The sequence below is a fragment of the Salvelinus namaycush genome, chromosome 15 (genome assembly GCF_016432855.1).
Source record: "Salvelinus namaycush isolate Seneca chromosome 15, SaNama_1.0, whole genome shotgun sequence".
NCBI classification, from domain to species: Eukaryota; Metazoa; Chordata; class Actinopteri; order Salmoniformes; family Salmonidae; genus Salvelinus; species Salvelinus namaycush.
Genome location: NC_052321.1, coordinates 14155891 through 14183751, shown reverse-complemented (window position 1 = coordinate 14183751; position 27861 = coordinate 14155891). Strand labels below are relative to the sequence as shown.

The following is a 27861-nucleotide window of genomic DNA, read 5'->3' as shown; positions in this document are numbered from 1 at the left end:
TTCTAATAGACTATAACTATGACATGAGAGGTACATTATGATTTTAAAAAACAATTACCTTCTTCAGAGCTGACATTCTAGTTAATTCCTCCTCCTCAAATCCTGTTCACATGCTGACGTTCCCAGCGAAGTTCAGAGGGTGCGCGCATTCCAAACTAGGCTCACTCTGGTCCTGATGCTGAGCTATTTGATATTCACATCGCGGTGTCCATGCGCTGCTGTCAAACCCTTCTTTCACAGCTGGCTTAGTTTGCGCATGTCGATGGATTTGATGTTACTGGATGCGACCAGAGGGGGAGCTGTTGGTCAGGCTACAGACAGCCACCGTGTCATGCAGGCAGTTCCTTCAGAGAGGAAGAAGCGAAGCAAGAGGTATGACTGGGTATGACCCAAAATCTGTATTCTCCATTTTTTTCAGTTTTTTTCGCTCACCAAGCAGATTTTGTATGGAGATCAACGAGTGTTTCAAATTTGGTCATCAAAAAATGTAATGGCTTTATTTGCTACGTGAGGCTTATTTGATCGAATACAAGTTTCGTAATGGTTAGGATGTTAAGAGTGTACTGATATAAGTAGGACAATTGACATCCCGGAAACGTTGAGAAAAAACATTTTATATCGGAGTTATGCCTGTTGTTCACACGCTTATCTGCCCTCTCATTGGCTAGAATGGTCCCACCTGATCTTGCCTCCTCTCGACTGCCTTCCATTGTTGAAGACATTTCACATTGTTAGAGCGGCCACTTCAGTATCTGGTCAATATGGATCATCTTTGGTTCCTTCCTCATGTGTGGATGATTGAGGTCTGTGCTGCAGCTCGTTTGGTTGTTTTCCGTCGCGGCTGTGCACATAATGATATTTAGCGATATTTTTTCAGTCGTAACCGAGCATGATTTCTCATCGCAATGATGCAAACGATGGGGTGTCATTACAAAAGTTCCTTAACAAAGCTGCAAAACATCAACTAGCAGGGTTGATGCCAGGAGCTAGCAATGCTAACTAGCTAGCTGGTAACATTAGCATTTTTCACAAGTGTGTTTTATCTAATGTTACATTCGAGTTAAATATAGTGATATGGCACATAGGAAAGAAGGTAAGTACTTTATTTACGTATGTCGTTGCTGAAACATTAAACGCCAGATGTAGCTAGTTTTTACTAGTCTGTACTTATAGCTAGTTTCTGTCCCGCTAGCCAGGCAGGCTACTGTCGCGCAACTCATTGAGCGTTAACAAACGCCAAGTTGACCGATCAATCCCGCGTGTTTTTGTGATACCTTCGCTGATGTATAACGTTATATCGGTGAATACGTTGGATCACGTTTCGTTTTTGTAGGCTTCTGATATTAATAAATTTATGCTTTTTGTGAATTTTACTTTGATCTATCAGCTACTAGTTATTGAGATTAAATAATTTCAATTGAAATTGTGTAATTAGCAAAACATGTATTTATACCCTAGATGGCTTGTACTTGACATGGGCAGCAATGTGGAAGTAATGTTAAGAATGTCAACTACGTTTCAGTATTCCAGTCTAAAGTTCTTCAGAAGCTGTACCCCTTACCTCCCAAGCCTGAGAGAGAACCCAGCTCTTCACCCCCTGAGTTTGTTCTCGAAAAGTCCTCTGTGAAACAAAAAGTAGGCCTAGAGGAGGGCACTATCACTGGTAAGTAGAGTAACATATTTCATTAAATGAGTTATGCTCAATTGAATTAGAAATATTGTTCCCGGAGCTAAGCGAAGTGAGACATCACCCACTTTTTATTACTTCCAAATAAGTTGGTGTCACAGTCCGGAAATTATATAGCCTACAATACAATCACCTCCAAACCAATCGCCAAACACTTACAGTATAGCTAATGTTCTTTCTTTCTCATTTGCTCTGTGTCTCAGGAGATGAAGGGATAATACCATCCTCGACCCAGCCAGGCAGACGAATGTACACAGTCGTAGCTCCCCCTGCAGAATACAAGACAGGTGCAGAGGGATCTGTCACGCTCTCTCAACCAGCATGCATAAATACTGTGGAAGACCCAGCTGGTAAGAGGGCTATAATCTTACATTTATGGACTGTGGTGACAGAGATGTGCCATAAAGCAGGGGATTTACTAGAAGGGGCTCTCCTCAGTTCCTCTGTCCAACTCAGTGTTACCATCACTCTCCTTTATTGTCTTTTCCAGTCCAGTTGTGGGGAGATTAAAGCGGGAACAAATATTTTTATCCAAGACCTTAGTTGATAAATGTGAGATGGTTGTGTTGAGTGTACTGATGAACAAATACCATCTGAATGCAATCTGTGCCAAATGGATCAGACCACCCACTGTCATTCACATTTAATGCTGTGTGTTCTCAAGGTCAAATGTTGTTATTATTACAGATACGTGGTGATTATCTAAAGGTATATGGCTTATGTGAGCACTCATTGAAACCATTTTAGGCGCAACAGTTGACATTGATTCACCACAGAGCTGATCATTTTGTGATATATGATCAGTAGACTTAAAGGTGCAATATGCAGAAATCCCTCCACCATTTTCTGGTTGCTAAAATTCTAATAGTCTAATTTCAGGTTGTGACAAAACAAGCAATGTGTAGAGAATCATTGTACCATCTAAACCTCTGAAATATCTTTTCAATAACCAAAAATATTGTATTTTCAACTGTTTGAAGCTGGTGTACAAAACTGAAAGTAAAAGATGCAAAAACTAAATGTATGAACGGGAAGCATAGAAAAAGCGCATATAGAACATATCTACCTCTTCTTTGACTTGCTTTCAATGAGAATGAAAGATCTATAACTCATATTTCTATAAGAATTTGTTAGTATCGTCCAAAAAGTTACATATTGCAGCATTAAGATGTAATGCAGCACATTCCATGTGTTTTAGTGAATGTTTCCCTGGCATCAAAGAGCTAGCTGAACAACCTGCTCTAAGCCGTCCTGACAGGATATCCACTACTAACCCAGTCCGTTTCATTCAGTCAGCATCTGCCTGCCAGAAAGGTAAAGGGGTTTAGGCTACCTGACAAAAACTGTTTAGATTATATTAATAGTTGACAGTAGAGAAATTAGCCTTGGGCAACACCTTCATTTGGGTACACTGAGTAGGTTGTACCGGTATTTCCACTTTACCTGCAGCAAATTTCTCATTAATTGGAAGACTTAATGTATGTTTTTCTAGAAACTCAAGAATTAATGACTTCGAAGTATACTCAATGCAGCTATATTTGCCTGTTATAATGGACTAGTCAGCCATTTAGGCCTATTAGTGCTTTCTCTTACATACTTGGTCATCAGATGGCTGGGTTCATGTATATGCACTTTGTGACTCTGCTGATGTAAAAAAGGCTTTATAAACACATTTAGATTATTTTAGAAGTAGTACAAGTTAGCCATTAGGCCTAGTCTTGTAGCGGTACAGGTGGAATAGGGGAGTGGTTTTTAGCTTCTTTCTGCAGTCCTGAAATGGTCTGTGTGAGCAAATGTTTGTGGCTCTGTGCTACGCTTGCAGGTATCTGTTACCATGGAGAAAGCAAAGTACACCATGACAACCTCATAGTCATAAATGTTTTTATTTTTTGGTTACAAGTCCTTTAACATTTAGCTGGGCAAGGTGTCTACCTTGAATAATGTCTTAAAATACTTTCATGTAGATCAGCTGCTAGGTCTGTACACATGAAGCAGTTCTGCTCTAATTACCATCTAGGCCTAAAACAAATTTAAGTCATCATAAATATTGCATATTTTAAAAGGCCAATTTATGGGAAAATCTGAATGCACAGTGCGCACACATGCTAAATATTTAGCAAAAACAACTAAAAAGAGGCATGGAGAGAAGCTCAGCAATACTCAAATTATGGAATAATGAATTTTAATCATAAAACATTGACACTGTAAGAGCAATGTTTACAATGATTTTAGAGAGCCTAGTTGCTCTTAGCCTACATGGCCTGGTGATTGTAGTTGGGTTCTGAATAGGGCTGTTACGGTGACAGTATTACCGCTACACCGGCGGTCACGAGTCATGACGGCAGTCAAATTCCACATGACCATTTAGTCACGGTAATTAGGCTTCTCCAAGCTCTGATGCTGCTGATGGTCATTAGTAGCCTACCAAACTTGCTAACTGCCTGGTACTTGGCACTCTATTGTCCCATTAATCACTCTGAAATCAATGCAAATGTAATCGAAAATCTAATCAAACACTTCATGAGAGCTCATGTTGCACAACATTTATATAGTCTATCGAATTACGTTAGAGAACTGATTGATGGCCTCTATTAACCTCTCTTGGGTACGTGAGACGTTAGCGTCCCACCTCTTCAACAGCCAGTGAAACTGCTAGGCGCCAAATTCAAATACAGAAATACTCATTATAAAAATTCAGAAAACAAAACATATTTTACATAGGTTTAAAGATTAACTTCTTGTGAATCCAACCATGGTGTCAGATTTTTTAAATGCTTTACGGCGAAAGCATACCGTACGGTTATTTGAGAACATAGCCCAGCAGACAAATCATTACAAACAGTAACCAGCCAAGTAGAAGTGTTACAAAAGTCAGAAATAGAGATAAAATCCCTAATCCCTTACCTTTGATGATCTTCATATGGTTGCACTCAGCAGACATTCATTTACTCAATAAATGTTCCTTTTGTTCGATAAAGTCTCTTTATATCCCAAAACCTCTGTTTTGTTCGCACGTTTTCTTCAGTAATCCACAGGCTCAAACACAGTCAAAACAGGCAGACAAAAAAATCTAAATTGTATCTGTAAAGTTCATAGAAACATGTCAAACGATGTTTATATTCAATCCTCAGGTTGTTTTTAGCCTAAATAATCGATAATATTTCAACCGGACAATAACGTTGTCAATATAAAAGGTAAACAGGAAAGGCACTCTCTCGGTCGCGCGCATGAAAAAGCTCTGTGACACTTTAGGGTCCACTCATTCAGACTGCTCTTACTTCCTAATTTTTCAGAATAGAAGCCTGAAACAATTTCTAAAACTGTTGACATCTAGTGGAAGGCATAAGAACTGCAATTTGAGTCCTAAGTCAATGGATACTGTAATGGCATTGAATAGAAAAATGTAGTTTTCTCAGTTTTTCGCCTGCCAAATCAGTTCTGTTATACTCACAGACACTATTTTAACAGTTTTGGAAACTTTAGAGTGTTTTCTATCCAAATCTATCCAAAAATTCCAAATGCTGCCCCCTAACCTAGAGAAGTTAAGAAGAGGATACCATCAGCTTTCTATAGGCAAGGATGACTATTTAATTATCAATTTTCCTAATATTAAGCACATTGCTTCTCTTTACAACAGGAGTATAGCCTACCTGGCTGGCATGAAAAATAACCACTGGAAAAGCGTCCTCCATTCGCTATTTAAGTGCATAGATGACATGTATTCTTTCCTGTTTTGAGAGAGGTGCAAGATAATGGTCCATTCTAAATCAAAACAAATTTCACACATTATTTTGTAAATGTAAAGACCAGATTAAATCAGGAATATTTTGGGTGACAATATTAGCCTATCACTTGTGAATGATGTCCAGCTTGTGCAGTAAGGCAAGAAAGAGCACATGCCTTTTTTTGTAACCCATTCAAATCATAGTAGCACACCTCATTTAGCCTAGCCCATAGGCTAATGTTTTGATAAGGTTTGTATCACAACTAAAGTGGCCAAATGGCTACTTAAAATTAAGCACATTAATCTGCCTTATAACTGGTGTTGAGCCTAACTGGCATACATAGGCTGCCTGTGAGTTTCTAGTTTGGGGAAGATAATTTTCACCATAAAAATGCACCTTTTTCTAATAAAAGCATTACATGCATAATTGCATTTGTGGCCACTTGATAATGGTGTTTTCCTGCTAATGGAACATTGGTGCTTTTAGCCTACTGCTGTGTGCGCATAGGCTTTTTCTTCACATTATAAGCTAAGCTAATAGTTTAAAATTTTAAGCTAAACATTCTAATCTGTTGTGTAAGCCTCATTGCGTACATTCTTTTGGGGGATGCTAGTGGTTGTATTAATTTGGGCTCTATCGCATCCCACAACTGTCCCAGACTATGTTGGGAATATTTATTTCTCGCACAGAATAGAATAAGTCAACTTTTGTACTATAGGGATAGTAGATTGGCATAGGCTAGTGCTTTTGCCGTTTGTTAGGCCTACTTATCTTGTTGGCTGACAAAGTAAATGTGGACATTTCCAACATCTTCAATATGCGCCTCGGAATTGGATAAGGACACACCCAGTTGTCTTCACTTGTAGCCTGTGAGAAAGACTTGATCACGTGACGGAAAGCTATGTGATTGAGAGGTGCTTCGGAGCACGCAGGGAATAAAGGAATTAACATTTCTATATTCAGCCCAAGGGCACAACTGCCACTGGCCGCTAAAGGCATGGATTTTGGGGGGGGGGCATTACGGCCTCACAGAGGATGCCGCCGGGAAAATCGAGGCATTATCAAGTGCTTGTCAAATTGTGAATAAGAGACTGATGAAGTGTGTACAGCCTGCACACAAAAAAAGTAGAGCTCATGCCTTTCATGCAATTTTTTCCAAATCCTCATTAATCGCATAATGCAGCCTTAGAATGTATTAAAAATCAAAACACATAGCCCAACATTTGTATCACAACTAAAGCACATAAATAACTCATTTTATTTTAGATCTGTAAAATAATGAATTTATTGTGAAGGCTATATTACATGGATTTACTAGACTTAAAAAAAAAAAATGTTTTGATATTCCAAAGGTCAGCTTACAAGCCACTGATGCAATGTGTGGAAGCTAAATGTGTTTTATGTTAATTAACGGTCAATTACTGTGAGACCGGCAGTTATTTGCTTGACAATCACTGGCTGATGAAATTTCGGGAACGCCGCAGCCCTAGTTCTGACCTGCTGTTTTTTGTTGTTAGCATAGTTAACTCTATTACACTGTCTTTTCCAGCTACTGTCTGAGTTGTTCTGGGCCTGTGTGTTCATGTCACAAGGAATTTGCCAAATTCCTTCAACCCCCTCCCAAGGCCTTGCATTTATTAGAAAGTGTGAAGTAAGTGACCAAACTAGCCAAGACTGATATCTTATCAGTGGCTTAGATGTACTCAGAGAGACCGTGGATGACCTTACTATTCATCCCGCCTGCCAACATTACTATAGACCCATGTAGGGCAGACCCCATTTAGTCGATTGTTTGGTCAATAGGCTGGCACAGTCTTGCAGGCACAGTCATCACTATATGTGGTATACTGAAATTGTATATGGTTATATTATGTAAAAAAATAATGGGGCAACACGTGTGTGTGTGTATATGCTTTCTCTCGCGTTGGATAGCAGTCACTGTCCGTGGTACTGAAACATCTTCTGTGCGCCGTTGAATTGGCTCCTTTCCCTATGTTTCTATGGACATAATAGCAAAGTTAACCAGCATATTGGTGTTGCGAACAATGCGGCGGAGACAGCAGAGGTGTGAGAAGACGAGAAAAAAATTGAAGTAGCGTTAAGTCAAAACTAACAATGCCACTCAGGAACATTCACTGTCTTCTTAGTAAGCAACTCCAGTGTAGATTTAGCCTTGTATTTTAGGTTATTGTCCTGCTGAAAGGTGAGTTTCTCTCTCAGTGTCTGGTGCAAAGCAGACCCTGGGTGATGCGTAGCTCCATTATGTTTATTTTTTATCCTGAAAACTCCCCAGTCCTTAATCCTTAACGATTACAAGCATACCCATAACATGATGACGCTACCACTATGCTTGAAAATATGGAGTGTGGTACTAATGTGTTGTATTTACCCCTCATATATTTTTTCAGGACAAAAAGTGAATTGCTTAGCCACATTTTTTTGCAGTATTACTTTGTTCCTTGTTGCAAATAGGATGCATGTTTTTGAATATTTTTTTTATGTACAGACTTCCTCCTTTTCGTTTAGTCAATTAGGTTAGTATTGTGTAGTAAGTACAATGTTGTTGATCCATCTTCAGTTGTCTCCTATCACAGCCATTAAACTCTGTAACTGTTTTAAAAGTCACCATTGGCTTCATAGTGAAATCCCTGAGCGGTTTCCTTCCTCTCCGACAATTGAGTTAGGAAGGACGCCTGTATCTTTGTCGTGACTGGGTGTATTGATACTAATTACACTTTGGATAGTGTAACTTCACCATGCTCAAAGGGATATTCAATTTATGCTTTTAATTTTTTTTTCCCATCTACCAATGGGTGCCCATCTTAGTGAGGCATTGGAAACCTCCCTGGTCTTTGTGGTTGAATTGTGTGTTTGAAATTCACTGCTAAACTGAGGGACCTTAAAGATAATTATGTGTGGTGTACAGAGATGAGTTAGTCATAACACTGTTGCACACAGAGTTCATATAAGTTATGTGACTTGTTAAGCAAACATTTTCTCCTCCGTGTATTTAGGTTTGCCATAACAAAGGGGTTGAATATTTGACATTTCAGCTTTTCATTTTTAATGAATTTGAACAACATAATTCCAATTTGACATTCTGGGTGTGTGTGTGTGTAGGCCAGAGACAATCTAAATGTAATCTGTTTTAAATTCAAGCTTTACCACTTTGTGGCAAAGTCCATGGGTGTGAATCCTTTCTGGAAGCACTGTATCAATCATTCATTTGTTCATGTCATCACACAGCATATAAGTCATTAATGCTTTGAAATGCAATCAAACATTTTTGTTTTAAAATTGAATAACAAAGTGAGCTTTGAATAATTAGCCTAAACGGTAAATAAACCGCAATTCACTAATGCATGTAACTTTTTTAAAGTCTTTATATGTAAAGGCGATATACACTGAGTATACCAAACATTAGGAACACCTTCCTAATATTGAGTTACACCCCCTTTTGCCCTCAGAACAGCCTCAATTTGTCAGGGCATGGACTCTACATGGTGTCGAAAGCGTTCCAACTGGGATGCTGGCCCATTTTGACTCCAATGCGTCCCACAGTTGTGCCAAGTTGGCTGGATGTCCTTTGGGTGGTGGACCATAATAGATACACACGGGAAACCCTGGTACCTACTATCATACCCCGTTCAAAGGAAATTAAATATTTTCTCTTGCCCATTTTACCCTCTGAATGGCACACATACGCAATCCATGTCTTACTTGTCTCAAGGCTTAAAAATCCTTATTTTAACCTGTCTCCTCCCCTTCATCTACACTGATTGAAGTGACATCAATAAGGAATCATAGCTTTCACCTGGTCAGTGTATGTCATGGAAAGAGCAGGTGTTTTGTATACTTTGGTGGGGTGTGTCCCTTTTTCAGGACCCTGTCTTTCAAAGATGATTCGTAAAAATCCAAAACTTCACAGATCTTCATTGTAAAGGGTTTAAACACTGTTTGCCATGCTTGTTCAATGAACCATATACAATTAATGAACACGAACCTGTGGAACGGTCGTTAAGACACTAACAGCTTACAGACTGTAGGCAGTTAAGGTCAGTTATGACAACTTAGAGGACACTAAAGAGGCCTTTCTACTGACTCTGGAAAAATACCAAAATAAACATGCCCAGGGTCCCTACTCATCTGTGTGAATGTGCCTTAGGCATGCTGCAAGGAGGCATGAGAACTGCGGATGTGGCCAGGGCAATAAATTGCAATGTCTGTACTGTGAGGCACCGAAGACCGCGCTACGGACGGACAGCTGATCGTCCTCGGAGTGGCAGACCACGTGTAACAACACCTGCACAGGATCGGTACATCCGAACATCACACTTGCAGTACAGGTACAGGATGGCAACAACAACTGCCTGAGTTACACCAGGAACTTACAATCCCTCCATCAGTACTCAGACTGTCCGCAATAGGCTGAGAGAGGCTGGAATGAGGGCTTGTAGGCCTGTTGTAAGGCAGGTCCTCACCAGACATCACCGGCAACGTCGGCACAAACCCACCGTCGCTGGACCAGACAGGACCGGCAAAGTGATCTTCACTGAGGAGTCGCGGTTTTGTCTCACCAGGGGTGATGGTCGGATTTGCGTTTATTGTCATTGCAGGCAATCGCAACGCTGTGCGTTACAGGGAAGACATCCTCCTCCCTCATGTGGTACCCCTCCTGCAGGCTCATCCTGACATGACCCACCAGCATGACAATGCCACCAGCTATACTGCTCGTTCTGTGCGTGATTTCCTGCAAGACAGGAATGTCCGTGTTCTACCATGGCCAGCAAAGAGCCCGGAAAAATCCCATTGAGCCCCTAAATCCCATTGAGCACGTCTGGGACCTGTTTGTCTCGGTTGTTGAATCTTGTTATGTTCATACAAATATTTACACATGTTAAGTTTGCTGAAAACAAATGCCGTTGACAGTGAGGACATTTTATTTTTTGCTGAGTTATATAAGTTACTCCGGGATGCTGGCCTTCTAGGCAGAGTTGCAAAGAAAAAGCCATATATCAGACTGGGCAATTAAAATAAAAGATTAAGATGGGGAGAGTTCCTCTGTCCAGGCCTGCATCCCGGAGTTGCCTCTTCCCTGTTGTCGTTGAGACTGGTGTTTTGTGGGTACTATTTAATGAAGCTGCCAGTTGAGGACTTGTGGGGTGTCTGTTTCTCAAACTAGACACTCTAATGTACTTGTCCTTTTGCTCAGTTGTGCACCGGGGCCTACCACTCTTTCTAATCTGGTTAGAGCCAGTTTGCGCTGTTCTGTGAAGGGAGTAGTAACACAGCATTGTACGAGATCTTCAGATTCTTGTCAATTTCTCGCATGGAATAACCTTAATTTCTCTGAACAAGAATAGACTGACGAGTTTCAGAAGAAAGGTCTTTGTTTCTAGCCATTTTGAGCCTGTAATCGAACCCACATGCTGATACTGAACTAGTCTAAAGAAGGACCGTTTTATTGGTTCTTTAATTTCAGCTGTGCTAATATAATTGCAAAATAGTTTTCTAATGATCAATTAGCCTTTTAAAATGATACTTGGATTAACAATGTCTGCACTGTATTTCTGATCAATTTGATGTTATTTTTAATGGACAAAATGTGCTTTTCTTTCAAAAACAAGGGAATTTCGAAGTGACCCCAAACTTGAACGGTAGTTTGCATGCAGTCAAGTTTGGACACCTACTCATTCAAGGGTTTTTGTTTATTTTTACTACATTGTAGAATAATAGTGACGACATCAAATCTATGAAATAACAGATATGGAATCATGCAGTAACCAAAAGTGTTAAACAAGTCAATCTATTTTGGATGCTTCAATGTAGCCACCCTTTGCCTTGACAGCTTTGCATACTCTTGGCATTCTCTCAACCAGCTTCATGAGGAATGCTTTTCCAACAGTCTTGAAGATGTTCCCACAATTAGGTTGAGGTTGGGTGATTGTGGAAGCCAGGTCATCTGATGCAGCACTCCATCACTCTCCTTGGTCAAATAGCCCTTTCATAGCCTGGAGGTGTGTTTTGGGTCATTGTCCTGTTGGAAAAACAAATGCTAGTCCCACTAAGCGCAAACCAGATGTGATGGCGTATCACTGCAGAATGCTCTGGTAGCCATGCTGGTTAAGTGTGCCTTGAATTCTAATTAAATTACTGACATTCACCAGCAAAGCACCACACATGCAGAGGTCATCTATTCACCTACTCTGCGTCTCACAGAGACATGGAGGTTGAAACCAACAATTTAATTTGGGCTCATCAGACCAAAGGACAGATTTCAACCAGTCTAATGTCCATTGCTTGTGTTTCTTGGCCGAAGCAAGTCTCTTCTTATTGGTGTCCTTTAGTAGTGGTTTATTTGCAGCAATTTGACCACGAAGGCCTGATTCAGACAGTCTCCTCGTAACTGTTGATGTTTCTGTTACCTGAACTCTGAAGCATTTATTTGGGCTGCAATCTGAGGTGCAGTTAACTGTAATGAACTTATCCTCTGCTGCAGAGGTAACTCTGGGTCTTCCTTTCCTGTGACGGTCCTCATGAGAGAAATTTTCATCATAGCGCTTGATGGTTTTTGCAACTGCACTTAAAGAAACTTTCAAAGTTCTTAACATTTTCCGGATTGACTGACCTTCATGTCTCAAAGTAATGATGAACTGTCGTTTCTCTTTGCTTATTTGAGCTGTTCTTGCCATAATATGGACTTGATCTTTTGCCAAATAGGGCTATCTTCTGTATACCACAACTGATTGTCTCAAACGCATTAAAAGGGAAAGAAATTCCACATATTAAGGCACACCTGTTAATTGAAATGCTTTCCAGGTGACTACCTCATGAAGCTGGTTGAGAGAATGCCAAGAGTGTGCAAAGCTGTCAAGGCAAAGAGTGGCTACTTTGAAAAATCTATTTTGAATTGAATAACTTTTTTTTAGCTTACTACATGATTCCATATGTGTTTCATAGTTTTGATTTCTTCATTATTCTACAATGTAGAAAATAGTAACAAAAAAATAAAACCCTTAAATGAGTAGGTGGTGTCCAAACTTTTGACTGGTTGTGTGGACCTCATTACTTTTTCCACATTTGTTACATTACAGCCTTATTCTAAAATTGATTAAATACAAATCATCAATCTACACACAATACCCCATAATGACAAATCGAAAAGTTATTTTAGAAATGTTTGCTAACTTATTACAACTAAACATAAGGTATTTATTTACAAATGTATCAGTCCCATTGCTATGAGACTCAAGTGAGCTTAGGTAAATCCTGTTTCCATTGATCATCCTTGATGTTTCTACAACTTGGAGTCCACCTGTGGTAAATTCAATTGATTTGGAAAGGCACACACCTGTCTATATAAGGTCCCACTGTTGATAGTACATGTCAGAGCAGAAACCAAGCCATGAGCTCGAAGGAATTGTCCGTAGAGCTCCGAGACAGGATCGTGTCGAGGCACAGATCTGGGGAAGGGTACATCAAATGATGCAACATTGAAGATCCCCAAGAACACAGTGGCCTCCATTCTTAAATGGAAGAAGTTTGGAACCACCAGGACTCTTCCTAGAGCTGGCTGCCCGGCCAAACTGGGCAATTGGAGAAGGGCCTTGGTCAGGGGGAGTGACCAAGAACCCGATGGTCACTCTGACAGAGCTCCAGAGTTCCTCTGTGGAGATTGGAGAACCTTCCAGAAGGACAACCATCTTAGATATTACTGCGCTGTTGGAGCTAGAGACAAGCATTTCACTACACCCGCAATAACATCTGCTAAACGCATGTATGTGACCAATAAAATTTGAGTAAAAGGCATATAACAGCCCACTTGGAGTTTGCCAAAAGGCACCTAAAGACTCTCAGACCATGATGAAACCAAGATTGAAGACTTTGAGCTGAATGCCAAGTATCATGTCTGGAGGAAACCTGGCACCATCACTACTGTGAAGTGTGGTGGTGGCAGCATCATGCTGTGTTTTTCTTTCAGCGGCAGGGACTGGGAGACTAGACAGGATCGAGGCAAAGCTGAACGGCGCGAAGTACAGAGCTAATGAAAAACCTGCTCCAGCGTTCCAACAGGACAATGACCCTAAGCACACAGCCAAGACGACGCAGCAGTGGCTTCGGGACAAGTCGTCGAATGTCCTTGAGTGGCCCAGCCAGAGCCCGGACTTGAACTCTATCAAACATCTCTGGAGAGACCTGAAAATAGCTGTGTAGCAATGCTCCCCATCCAACCTGACAGAGCTTGAGAGGATCTGCAGAGAAGAATTGGGGGTGGGGGGGTGTATATATTTCATTAGAACAGACACACTGGTACACTTCTTTTATTTAGTGTTTACATTTTGTTCCAAATGGTCAGAAAAAATATTGTCATTGTAACACTACTCCCACAACGTTTGTTCCTATACCCTCCTTTATCTGGATCTCCAATAGTTTCCACAACTAAGTCAAATGTCTTCCACACATCTGACTTTCCGTTCTGAGCAACCAGTAAACATTCTCCAGGTTAGAGTTTATTTTTCACCACCTCCGCATCCAGTTTGCTGTCAGTGTTCGGAGTTTGATATAATCAATTTATTGATGTGATTGATAGGCTATAGATCAGGCCCTATTGGTCACGTGCATGAGATGCTTACATGTTTCACGTAAAGAGAGCAATGATTGAGGAAATAGGCAATGTTTTTCCTAAACAAATCAGGGATTTCGGTAACCACTTGTCAGTGAAACAAGTAAGAAACGAAATAGCTGATATGTTGCAGCTTCAGCACGGACAGTGCGAAAAAACACTTGCAGTGCTCTGGTGCCTTTTTCCCTGCAGCAGGGAGAAGAGTAAGACAATGTTCACCAGTCACAGGCATTCCCTGTAATTTTGTTTTTAACAGCATGGCCATCAGGCTCCTTCTTGAGTCATTTGTGTCTTAATTATTTAGTCAAACAGTGCTTGTGAAGCATCAGACAAGCTCAGTGCATATAGTGGATTTTATTCAAACACAAGGTAAATGAGAGGCAAGGTAGATAGAGCTAGATAAATCGAGAATAAGAATAGTTGTTGAACATGGCTAAAGCCATCAGTCTTGCGTGTTTTCATGGTTATCACTCACTCTTACATTTGTCACGGTCCCGATACCAGCATTAGTTATACTGCTGCAGAGCTTTTTGATGTCGGGATGCGAGCACATCACTCAAACGACATTTGATGGTAAACAGAAAATGGCTCTGTGGTTTGATCCCTGACCACTAGAGTACATCACCACTAGAGGGAACACTGACTCACATTCATTTGACTGCAGTTTACCTGTTGAACAGTCTAAGTCATGATAAAATGGACTGTGTGCATGTCCATCCTCATTCTACAGGACATCCTGTTTCTTTGAGAGACTATTGAGCTGGACCTTGCTGAATCACATTTGCTGCATTATACGCCTTTTATCAAGCCATGTCCGCTTTGCCCCACATCTGTTGCAGCATTCACTTATTGCCACCAACAGTAAATCGCTTCCTACATGCTTATTATGATTAGTTTTATGGAAATGCTGTGAATAATCATCACCGGCTGTTTATTTGTGCTGTTTCCAATTTCGATCTCCTTTCACAGCTGAGAATTGATACTTAACACGACCTTTTTTTAAAGATTCTTATTGTCGCACTCTCTGCACAGCTGGCCATATGGTGGCAGTTTCTCTTTCAGACCAAAAAGCTCTTGAAACTGCTTCAAGTCTAGAGAAAGAGAGTGGTGTGTGTGCGCATGCATGCTCTGCAGTAGGGGGTACTGGAGTGTATTGACTGGTTGGGTTGCTCAATCCCAGACAGCCTCTCCACCCACCAGTTACTCTGGGGAACAGCCACCACACTCTGTGTGGGCAGGGGCCCAGCTTTACCACAGGGGAAGGTGATGCAGTCAGCTTTTGACTTCAGTGCTCTCTGAGCCCCAGACAGCCATCCATCCTTGTGCATCAATCCAAGGGGTGCTGCTTGGCTGAATAAACTTTCTGCTACCAAATAAACAAAGTCTTATGTCAAAGGTGGGATAGACATGGTGTTGAAGGTGGCTGATTCCAAGTGCTATGAAATGGATATTAGTTATGAATATGGATCACAGGGACTGACTTACCATAGCGCAGCACCACAGCCAAATGAATGCTAGATTAGTTAACAAGCTCTCACTTTTTCTTCTTCCCTTCAGATGAGAACACTCATGAGTCTGAAGGAGAGGGAGAAAGACAACGACTGAGGAGAAAAAGAAGAAAGAGGAAGGGAACAACAGCTCCAGGAGGAGGGACAGTCGCGGGACAGGCTACAGACTCCAACCCTGGGGATCCAACCATGGCTCCGACCCCCACGGAGAAGGAAGGAGAGCGGCTCAGCAAGAACAAGAGGAGGAAGCTAAAGAAGAAACGCCACAAAGAAAAACTCCTGTCTCTGGGTCTGATGCCCCGCGCTGCAGCTCTGGAGTTCACCTACCAGAGAGAGGGGAATGGGCAGGAGGATGAGGATGAAGAGATGAAGCAGAGAAGAGCAGCTGAAGTGATGGACTTCCTAAGGACCACACAGGAGATCTACGTGTCTGATCGTGAGTATCAACCCAGATACAGTCACACACAGCCTAGGCCAGAGCTCTCCAACCCTGTTCCTGGAGATCTACCCTCCTGTAGGTTTTCAATCCAACCCCAGTTGTAACGAACCTGATTCAGCTTATCAACCATCTAATTATTAGAATCCGGTGCGCTAGATTGGGTTGGACTGGAGACCTACAGGACAGTAGTCTCCAGGAACAGGGTTAGTCTGGCTCAGTCTTCCTAAGAGCTGGCCAAATGTAGTGCACTATATAGGAAAAGGGGGGTTTTGCCCATGCTCTTCAAGTGCTGAAGCATAGTTTATTTTATAGCCTTCATATTGGCAGAAAATAAATAATTTGAGGAGCAGTGTGCAGAGCACAACCCAAAAAATGGTCCCAACTTGAGGACCATGGGAGATTTTAAGGTCTGAGGTGTTTAGGTTACTTCCTAATGTACAGGCTCTGTCGTCTGGTCTGGCATAATCCCTCCCTGACTTGCCTCTGGAAGTAATTCTCCTGTCCTTATTATGTACCTCAGTCTCAACATAGACCTGACGATTGGTAGGTATTAGACATTTTGCTGCTGTCATATGATTGAATTACCAACATCCTGCTTAGCACATTCCCATTCAGTAATGGATATTTGAAAGGTTGGTGGAGTAATAGCATCTCCTCTTTCCTCACACTCTCCAGGCTCATTGCCTGCAGGCAGGCTCCATGTGTCCTCAGTGGTAGTGGAGGGCCTTCTGACCAGTCTGTCCAATGGAACATTCCCCCCTCCTGTTTTGGCCCAACTCCACAGCCTCAAGTCCCTGGTGCAGCAACAGGACACTGAGAGGCTTGCCAAGGCTCTGCAAGAGCTCCAGAACAGCTCTACCATGTCTCCTAGTGAGTAGTCTTATCTGGTTTTGCCTTAACTATTCTTGTCTGAGCTCACCTGTCCATACTAGAGGTTGACCGATTTAATTAGGGACGATTTCAAGTTTTCATAACAATCTGTAATTGGCCTTTTTGGATGCTGATTACATTGCAATCCACGAGGAGACTGCGTGGCAGGCTGACCACCTGTTACACGAATGCAGCATCAAAATGACCTTGTGGCTGCAAGGGAGCCAAGGTAAGTTGCTAGCTAGCATTAAACTTATCTTATAAAAAACAATCAATCTTCACATAATCACTAGATAACTACACATGGTTGATGATATTACTAGGTTAACTAGCTTGTCCTGCATTGCGTATAATCAATGCGGTGCCTGTTAATTTATCATCGAATCACCGCCTAGCAATTGTTGCACAAATGTACCTAACCATAAACATCAATGCCTTTCTTAAAATCGATACACAGAAGTGTTTATTTTTTATTTTTTAGCTGCTAATTCATGTTCAGGCAATATTAACTAGGGAAATTGTCACTTCACTTGCGTTCTGTGCACGCAGAGTCAGGGTATATGCAGCAGTTTGGGCCGCCTGGCTCGTTGCGAACGGTTCCGTATTTCACTGAAAGAATAAATGTTTTGTTTTCTAAATGATATTTTCCAGATTTGACCATTTTAATGACCAAAGGCTCGTATTTGTGTGTTGATTATAATTAAGTCTATGATTTGATAGAGCAGTCTGACTGAGCGGTGGTAGGCAGCAGCAGGCTTGTAAGTGTTCATTCAAACAGCACTTTACTGCAGCTCTTAGCAATGCTTGATGCACAGCTCTGTTTATGACTTCAAGCTTATCAACTCCCGGGATTAGGCTGGTAATACTAAAGTCCCTAATACTAAAGTTCCTATAAGAACATCCAATAGTCAAAGGTATATGAAATACCAATGGTATAGAGAGAAATAGTCGACGCGTCATAATTCCTATAATAACTACAACCTAAAATTTCTTAACTGGGAATATTGAAGACTCATGTTAAGGAACCACCAGCTTTCATATGTTCTGAGCAAAGAACTTAAACGTTAGCTTTTTTACATGGCACGTATTGCACTTCTCCAACACTGTTTTTGCATTATTTAAACCAAGTTGAGCATGTTTCATTATTTATTTGAGACTAAATAGATTTTATTTATGTATTATATTAAGTTAAAATAAGTGTTCATTGTTCAATCAGTATTGTTGTAATTGTCATTATATAAATAAATAAAAATCGGCCAATTTTAATCAGTATCTGCTTTTTTTGGTCCTCCAATAATCGGTATTGGCTTTAAAATCATAATCGGTCGACCTCTAGTCCATACTACCAGTCGCCTAATCATACCTGCCCTCGTCTGGCCATACTAGCATGCCTTACCTATACATGCGTCCTCTCCCCTATCCAAACACAAACCAGTTTGACAGTCCCCAGTATCTCCTGCCACCGGGTGTTTTACTCAAGAGCTGCCAGGAGAGCAGACTTTGTACAGGTCTGGAAATTGTGAATGAGATGGTCTCGTGTGTGTTTTGGGCCAGTTCAAATCTAACTGATAAGATCAGTGGTGACCTGGTTGGCCCTAGTGCAGAGTATACTACTGCAGTGTATTATACGACTGTCCTGTCCAGGGGATTCAGGGCACGGCTGAGCAGGTGGTCATAGTGATGATCAACTCTGCCAAGGCAACGCTGAAGAGGAAAACAAACTCCAGTCCAGACCTGTGATCAGTTCCCATAGTGGACTCTCTATAGACCAGGGATCATCAACTAGATTCAGAAGCGGGACGATTTTTTGTAATTTTTTTTCTCGGGTGGCTGGTCGGGGGATCAGAACATAATTTGTAGACTGCAAATTGACTGCATGAAGATATATATTTGACTAGAACATAATAATTTCAAAACTTGCTTACATTTGTATATGATCACGTGTTTGTGTGTGAATACTTTGGAACAGATGTCCAAAATGAAAGTCACTTGGAGCTGATTTCCTGGTGTTTTTACAGACTTATGTCCAACAATAAAAATGTAACACTTGGGTGGTCAAATAATATCACCCGTGGGCCACCAGTTGGGGAACCCTACTATAGACTCACTATAAACTAAAACCACACAGCTTATTCCTGCTGGTCCCTCCACCTGCTCCTCAGATGTGGACAAGCTTTGTGGATTCCACCAAAACGTAATTAGTCATTAAAACTCAAATGCTGCCGCTTTCATCTCAATATCAAATCATTTCTAGGTAACCATTATGTACCTTATTGTGATGGTTATGAATTAGTGTCAGAAAAAAATTCTTAGCAAAGAGCAGTTCACGCAAGAATTTTACTTGGACTGTCTGAGTGGGAGGGGAAATCTGAAAACTAGCTGTTATTGGCAGAGAGGTTTGGAACTCTTTGTTATTGGTCTAATAACTAATTTACTGCCTGGTGATGTCCCCACGCAGGCCAAAACTCCATCCTACAAAAAAAGACTGAAATTTAAGGTGTTCTCAAACAGCGCTTTCACTAAAAGGGCATTTATCATAATTTTCACAGTATTATTCCAACCTCGTATTGTGGAAATGTATATAAATCACATTTTTGACTGCACTGAGCCTTTAAAGAGCAAATAGTCTAATATCCATCCAGTCTGTTAACTAATCTATTCCCACCTGTTCTCTTTTGCTGAAGGCAAATGTCCATTAAACGGAATGTAAAACAATGGGGTAAAATAACTTACTGTTTTAAGGATATTTATATAGCTAAACAAATGGAATTGGCCACCAGTGGAATAAAGCCAGCTGTTTCTGTCCAGCCATGCTTGAGCCCAGTAAGCCTGCTGTTTGTCTAGCCATGCTTGAGCCCAGTAAGCCTGCTGTTTGTCTAGCCATGCTTGAGCCCAGTAAGCCTGCTGTTTCTGTCCAGCCATGCTTGAGCCCAGTAAGCCTGCTGTTTCTGTCCAGCCATGCTTGAGCCCAGTAAGCCTGCTGTTTCTGTCCAGCCATGCTTGAGCCCAGTAAGCCTGCTGTTTCTGTCCAGCCATGCTTGAGCCCAGTAAGCCTGCTGTTTCTGCCCAGCCATGCTTGAGCCCAGTAAGCCTGCTGTTTCTGCCCAGCCATGCTTGAGCCCAGTAAGCCTGCTGTTTCTGCCCAGCCATGCTTGAGCCCAGTAAGCCTGCTGTGCTGTTGGTTTAGCCTGTTCTGTGGAAAAGTCTGAAGTCTTTTCCACAGTTCCCTGGAGCTTCTCTTCAGCTCTGAGAGAGAGGAGGAATCAGTTGACCACGAGGGCAGTGCTAAAGCATATCCCACTGCTTACATTTCACTGTTCTACCCAACACCTCTGTCGGCGATGACGTCTGCTGCTTGCCTGTTGCCAGTTTTATTTGATGACTTTCGTGCACTTCTCCTTTTAATTTGGACTCTTAACAGCACGGTTATATAAAAGACATAGCCCAGGGGGAAAGGGAAGCTGTTAGAGGTACTGTAGGTGACAGTAATCAAATCAAACTTTTTGTCACATGCGCCGAATGACAGGTGTAGACTTGAAATGCTTGCTTACGAACGAGCCCTTCCCAACGATGAGTTAAAAAATAATTAGACAAATTGTAACACAAGGAATAAAATACACTAGAATTAAGCTATATACAGGGAGTACCAGATCAATGTGGAGCTATATATCAAATTTATTTATAAAGCCCTTACATCAGCTGATGTCACAAAGTGCTGTACAGAAACCCAGCCTAAAACCCCAAACAGCAAGCAATGCAGGTGTAGAAGCATGGTGGCTAGGAAAAACTCCCTAGAAAGGCCAGAACCTAGAGAGGAACCAGGCTGATGCGTGGCCAGTCCTCTTCTAGCTGTGCCGGGTGGAGATTATAACAGAACATGGGCAAGATCTTCATAGATGACCAGCAGGGTCAATTAATAATCAGTGGTTGTCGAGGGTGAAACAGGTCAGCACCTCAGGAGTAAATGTCAGTTGGCTTTTCATAGCCGATCATTAAGAGTATCCCTACCGCTCCTGCGGTCTCTAGAGAGTTGAAAACAGCAGGTCTGGGACAGGTAGCACGTCCGGTGGACAGGTCAGGGTTCCATAGCCGCAGGCATAACAGTTGAAACTGGAGCAGCTGCACGGCCAGGTGGACTGGGGACAGCAAGGAGTCATCAGGCCAGGTAGTCCTGAGGCATGGTACTAGGGCTCAGGTCCTCCGAGAGAGAGCAAGAAAGAAAGAGAAAAAGAGAGAATTAGAGAGAGCATACTTAAATTCACACAGGACACCGGATAAGACAGGAGAAATACTCCAAATATAACAGACTGACCCTAGCCCCCCGACACAAACTACTGCAGCATAAATACTGAAGGCTGAGACAGGAGGGGTCGGGAGACACTGTGGCCCCATCCGACGATACCCCCGGACAGGGCCGAACAGGCAGGATGTAACCCCACCCACTTTGCCAAAGCACAGCTCCCACACCACTAGAGGGATATCTTTAACCACCAACTTACCATCCTGAGACGAGGCTGAGTATAGCCCACGAAGATCTCCGCCACGGCACAACCCAAGGGGGGGCGCCAACCCAGACAGGAAGATCACGTCAGTGACTCAACCCACTCAAGTGATGCACCCCTCCTAGGGACGGCATGGAAGGGCACCAGTAAGCCAGTGACTCAGCCCCTGTAATAGGGTTAGAGGCAGAGAATCCCAGTGGAGAGAGGGGAACCTGCCAGGCAGAGACAGTAAGGGCTGTTCATTGCTCCAGTGCCTTTCCGTTCACCTTCACACTCTTGGGCCAGACTACACTCAATCATAGGACCTACTGAAGAGATGAGTCTTCAATAAAGACTTAAAGGTTGAGACTGAGTCTGAGTCTCTCACATGGGTAGGCAGACCATTTCCAGGGAGTACCAGTACCAGATCACTGTGGAGATATATACAGGGAGTACCAGATCAATGTGGAGCTATATACAGGGAGTACCAGTACCAGATCACTGTGGAGCTATATACAGGGAGTACCAGATCAATGTGGAGCTATATACAGGGAGTACCAGTACCAGATCACTGTGGAGCTATATACAGGGAGTACCAGATCAATGTGGAGCTATATACAGGGAGTACCAGTACCAGATCACTGTGGAGCTATATACAGGGAGTACCAGATCAATGTGGAGCTATATACAGGGAGCACCAGTACCAGATCACTGTGGAGATATATGCAGGGAGTACCAGTACCAGATCAATGTGCAGGGGTATGTATATATTAGAGGTCGACCGATTATGATTTTTCAACGCCGATACCGATTATTGGAGGACCAAAAAAAGCCGATGCCGATTTTATATAAAAAAAAAAAACATGTACATTAATTTGTAATAATGACAATTACAACAATACTGAATGAACACTTATTTTAACTTAATATAATACATCAATATAATCAATTTAGCCTCAAATAAATGAAACATGTTCAATTTGGTTTAAATAATGCAAAAACAAAGTATTGGAGAAGAAAGTAGAAGTGCAATATGTGCCATGTAAAAAAGCTAACGTGTAAATTCCTTGCTCAGTACATGAGAAAGCTGGTGGTTCCTTTTAACATGAGACTTCAATATTCCAAGGTAAGATGTTTTAGGTTGTAGTTATTATAGGAATTATAGGACTATTTCTCTATACCATTTGTATTCCATATACCTTTGACTATTGGATGTTCTTATAGGCACTTTAGTATTGCCAGTGTAACAGTATAGCTTCCATCCCTCTCCTCGCCGCTACCTGGGCTCGAAAGAGGAACACATCGGCAACAGTCGCCCTCGAAGCAGCGTTACCCTTGCAGAGCAAGGGGAACAACTACTCCAAGTCTCAGAGCGAGTGAAGTTTGAAATGCTATTAGCGCACACCCCGCTAACTAGCTAGCCATTTCACATCGGTTACACCAGCCTAATCTCGGGAGTTGATAGGCTTGAAGTCATAAACAGCGCAATGCTTGAAGCACAGTGAAAAGCTGCTGGCAAAACGCACGATAGTGCTGTTTGAATGAATGCTTACGAGCCTGCTGCTGCCTACCATCGCTCAGTCAGACTGCTATATCAAATCATAGACTTAATTATAACATAACACACATAAATACGAGCCTTTGGTCATTAATATGGTCGAATCCGGAAACTATCATTTCGAAAACAAAACGTTTATTATCGCATATACCCTGACTCTGTGTGCAATAAATGCAAGAGAAGTGACATAATTTCACCTGGTTAATATTGCCTGCTAACCTGGATTTCTTTTAGCTAAATATGCAGGTTTAAAAATATATACTTCTGTGTATTGATTTTAAGAAAGGCATTGATGTTTATGGTTAGGTACACGTTGGAGCAACGACAGTCCTTTTTTGCGAATGCGCACTGCATCGATTATATGCAACGCAGGACACGCTAGATAAACTAGTAATATCATCAACCATGTGTAGTTATAACTAGTGATTATGATTGATTGTTTTTTATAAGATAAGTTTAATGCTAGCTAGCAACTTACCTTGGCTTCTTACTGCATTCGCGTAACAGGCAGGCTCCTCGTGGAGTGCAATGAGAGGCAGGTGGTTAGAGCGTTGGACTAGTTAGCTGTAAGGTTGCAAGATTGAATCCCCGAGCTGACAAGGTAAGAATCTGTCGTTCTGCCCCTGAACAAGGCAGTTAACCCACCGTTCCTAGGCCGTCATTGAAAATAAGAATGTGTTCTTAACTGACTTGCCTAGTTAAATAAAGGTGTAAAAAAATACAGATTTCCGATTGTTATGAAAACTTGAAATCGGCCCTAATTAATCGGCCATTCCGATTAATTGGTCGACCTCTAGTATATATGTAAATGAAGGCAGGATAAAGTGACTAGGATATTCTTAGTGTGAAAGTGTGTCAAATCAAAAAAAAATCTTTGTCACATGCGCCGAATACAACAGGTGTAGACCTTACCGTGAAATGCTTACTTACAAGCCCTTAACCAACAATGCAGTTAATAAAAAAACAAGTGTTCAAGTATTTACAAAAATTAACTGAAACAATTAAGGAGCAACAATAAAAGAACAGTAGCAGGGCTATATACAGGGGGTACTGGTATGGAGCCAATGTGCAGGGGCACAGGTTAGTCCAGCTAATATGCACATGTAGGGAGGAGTAAAGTAACCTACACATAGATAATAACAGAGTAGCAGCAATGTAGAAGGGCGGGGCAATGCAAATAGTTCGGTTAGCCATTTGATTAGCAGGAGTCTTATTGCTTGGGGGTAGAAGCTGTTAAGAAGCCTTTTTTACCTAGTCTTCGGCACTCCGGTACCGCTAGTCTGTGACTAGGGTGACTGGAGTCTTTGGTAATTTTTAGGGCTTTCCTCTGACAACGTCTGGTATAGAGGCCCTGGATGGCAGGAAGCTTGGCCCCAGGCAGTGATGCAACCAGTAAGGATGCTCTCGATGGTGCAGCTGTAGGACTTTTTGAGGATCTGAGGACCCATGCCAAATCTTTTCTATGTGGGTTTTGTGTGTGTATACACTGAGTATACAAAACATTAAAAGCACCTGCTCTGTCCATGACAGACTGTCCAGGTGAAAGCTATGATCCCTTATTGATGTCACTTGTTAAATCGACTTCAATCAGTGTAGATGAAAGGGAGGAGACCGGTTTAATGAAGGATTTTTAAGCCTTGAGACAATTGAGACATGGATTGTGTATGTGTCATTCAGAGCGTGAATGGATGAGGACAAAATATCGAATTTCCTTTAAACTGGCTATGGCAGTAGGTGCCAGGCGCACCGGTTTGTGTCAAGAATTGCAACGCTGCTGGGTTTTTCACACTCAGCAGTTTCCCGTGTGTATCAAGAATGGTCCACTACCCAAAGGACATCCAGCCAACATGACACAACAGTGGGAAGCATTGGAGTCAACATGGGCCAGCATCCCTGTGGAATGCTTTTGACACCTTGTAGATTTCATGCCTTGACAAATTGAGTCTGTTCTAAGGGTGTATACTCAATGGATATAGTCTTGAGTGTGCATTGTCCATGTAACCAACCAGCCTGTTGGTTTGAGAGCCGGTGCTCCGGTACTGTTTGATGGACAGTAGCAAAATGAACAGTCTTGGTTGGCTGAAGTCTTCGGCAATTTTTTCAGGCCTTCCTCTGACACTGCCTCATAGATGTCCTCGGTGGCAGGGAGCTCCGCCCCAGTGATGTACAGGGCCGTCCGCACCATCCTCTGTAGCACTTTGCGGTCGAGGGCGGTGCATTTGCCATACCAAACAGTGATGCCATCAGACAAGATGCTCTTGATGGTGCAGCTGTAGAATTTGAGGATCTGAGGGCCCATGCCAAATCTTTTTAGCCTCCTTAAGGGGGAAGAGGCGCTGTTGTGCCCTCTTCACGACTCTGCGTGTGTGTGGACCATCCTTAGGGATGTGGACGCCAAGGAACTTGAAGCTCTCGACCTGCTCCACTACAGCCCTGCTGATGTGAATGGGGAAGTGCTCTCCCCTCTCACATGTAGTCTACAATCAGCTCCTTGGTCTTACTGACATTGAGGGAGAGGTTGTTCTGTCACCACACTGCCAAGTGTCTGACCTCCACCCTGTAGGCTGTCTCATCACCGTAGGTGATCAGGCCTACCACCGTCAGCTAACTTGATGGTGTTGGAGTCATGCGTGGCCACGCAGTCTTGGGTGAACAGGGAGTACAGGAGGGGACTAAGCACACACCCCTGAGGGGCCCCTGTGTTGAAGGTCAGCGTGGCGGAGCTGTAGTCAATGAACAGCATTCTCACATAGTTATTTCTCGTCTTGTCCAGGTGGGAGATGGCAATGTGAAATGCAATGAGATTGGAGTGGGTCTGGGATGGTGTGTGTCATGACCAGCACTTCAAAATTACAGATGTGAGTGCTACTGGGGTGCTAGTAGGGTGATAGTCATTTAGGCAGGTTAACTTGGAGCTCTTGGGAACAGGGACAATGGTGGTCAGTTTAAAACATGTTGGGATTACTGACTGGGTCAAGGCGAGGTAAAAAATGTCTGAGGAGACAGACAGTACACACAGACAGACGGGTACAGTACTGGACCTAGACCAGGATAATTGTCCTTATCACTATAGAATGGCAGTAATGATCTCATTAAATAACTGTTTAACCACTCACTGTTCCTAATTGCAATCAAACTAATGTAACGTGTGTCTCGTCTTTCCAGGTGAGGCCACTGCAGTTGTGTCCTTATTTCAATACTGGATCACAGACATCCTGCCCCTGCAGAGACAGAAAGACAGGCCAACCAACAACACAACCTTCCTAGTCGAACCAACCAACAACACAGCTTAGACTTTCCTAGATGTTCAAGGTTTTAAACAATACTACTGATGGAAAATTAATCTGAATCATACATTGTGTGCCCACAACCACGACTGTTTGAGAAGACCACTACATACAAACGTTCTTAAAGGTGCTACCTGTAGGATTTTTTGTTTCATTTTTGCATTGTGATTTCCTGAAAATGTCCCTAATATATCTGCAGTAATAGTGGAATGATAGTATTACTTACCCACCTTGTTGTGACTGGCTGTGATATTCAACCTATTGATTTATCCTGCCGGGCCTTCATCTGTTGTCAAAATAGGAAAGCTGTTCTGTCTTTGGCTGTGTTATCTAGTGGAAATCGGATCAAGCGGCCAATGTAGAAATAACTTTCATTTTTTTGGTCGCTAAAATTGTACTCTCAATTTCAGTTTGAGAGAAAACAAGCACTGAATAGTGTAGGGAATCATTGTACCATCTAAATTGCAGTGAAATGCATTTTCAATTACAAAAAAAATGTTTTATAGCTGTTTGAAGCTAGTGGACCAAAACAAAGTAAAAGGCTCAAGCGCGAGGCTCTGCCATGTTATGGGTAAATGGATGCGGTGCAGGGGTTTGTTCTGAATGCAGCCTAGTGCGTACCACTTTTTTCCCCCCATGTAATTTATTTAATTTTTATGCACACATGTGAAGCTGTTAATTAGGAGTGGATATGAATGGAAATCAATTCGTGTCTGTGCGTATTAAAACTTTTTGATATATTTTGCTTTTATTTTTATTGTCCACCTGATATACAGTAATTAATTACTTATTTTAAATGAAGAGGCTGTTGGATCATTCTACCTTCCATGAGTAAGTGTGATAATGCCACTTGAGTTACTGTTAGTTGTTTCATACGATAGCATGGATATAGCATAACACTACATCCTTCCAATTGACGTGAGACATATGCCAAATCTGATGCAATTGTTGGCTTGTTGACATGACATTTGGACCAACTTGATAGCTCACCAATTACTGTACGATGTAGTCTTCACAATCCATTTTCAATGAGGTCAGAACATACACCTTTTGACTAAACTAACTTGGCGACAATTTACTTCACTAATCAAGTCAAGGTACACGTACGACTTCCGAAGGAAGTTTTGGAAGGGAGATATTGTTCAGCATGTTATAGGTTAAGGGCCAGGTGTTTTTTTTCTTGCTCGTGAGACCTGACCAGGAGAACTCTGAGCCCTAGCAACAGGCTATTAGTGCTGTTCAGATCATAGGAACAATTCCTGGTCCTTGGGACAAAGACCTGTTTAGACATTGGTAGTCACCCTAAATCTACATGTGTATAGTCTCCATCCACGCACAGGTTGCGTTCTGCATGCATCAACCAATGGTTCTGTGCCGTAGGGCACCAGATTTCTATTACATAATTTGGTTAGCTGATACGTAAAATAACTATCCAGGCGTTGTAAGATCTGACATGCGTCAGCAATGCCTGGGCAGAGGAACGCGCCCACAATGTTACTGACATTCTGTTTGTGAGTGAAGTTCAGTTGAAAATCACCTACTGTCCCAGAGCCAACAGATTATCCACTGACAACACAGCATCTGACTTTAGCACTGAGCATTCTAAGCTAGAATTAATTTCATTCTAGATGCTGATTTAGAAATGAGTGGCTTTATGAGATCAGGCATAGTCCTGGCTGGATC

The 27861-nt window shown here is 42.0% G+C and overlaps 1 protein-coding gene across 1 annotated transcript; it reads left to right on the top strand.

Annotated features, from left to right (window-relative positions):
• The first annotated feature begins 598 nt into the window (after nucleotides 1-598).
• On the top strand, nucleotides 599-26918 carry LOC120060212 (glutamate-rich protein 1). The gene is made up of 6 exons (XM_039009363.1): nucleotides 599-1093; nucleotides 1523-1663; nucleotides 1891-2037; nucleotides 15593-15979; nucleotides 16658-16852; nucleotides 26057-26918. The coding sequence occupies exons 1-6, from the start codon at nucleotides 1075-1077 to the stop codon at nucleotides 26182-26184; spliced, it is 1017 nt and encodes a 338-aa protein (XP_038865291.1). The 5' UTR covers nucleotides 599-1074; the 3' UTR covers nucleotides 26185-26918.
• The last annotated feature ends 943 nt before the right edge of the window (nucleotides 26919-27861 follow it).

What these genes read in the sequence shown, in the direction of transcription:
- LOC120060212 (XM_039009363.1), top strand. An exon ending in TACTGTGGAAGACCCAGCTG is followed by an intron (nt 2,038 to 15,592) that starts GTAAGAGGGCTA and finishes TCTTCCCTTCAG; the next exon opens with ATGAGAACACTCATGAGTCT. An exon ending in CAGCTCTACCATGTCTCCTA is followed by an intron (nt 16,853 to 26,056) that starts GTGAGTAGTCTT and finishes TCGTCTTTCCAG; the next exon opens with GTGAGGCCACTGCAGTTGTG.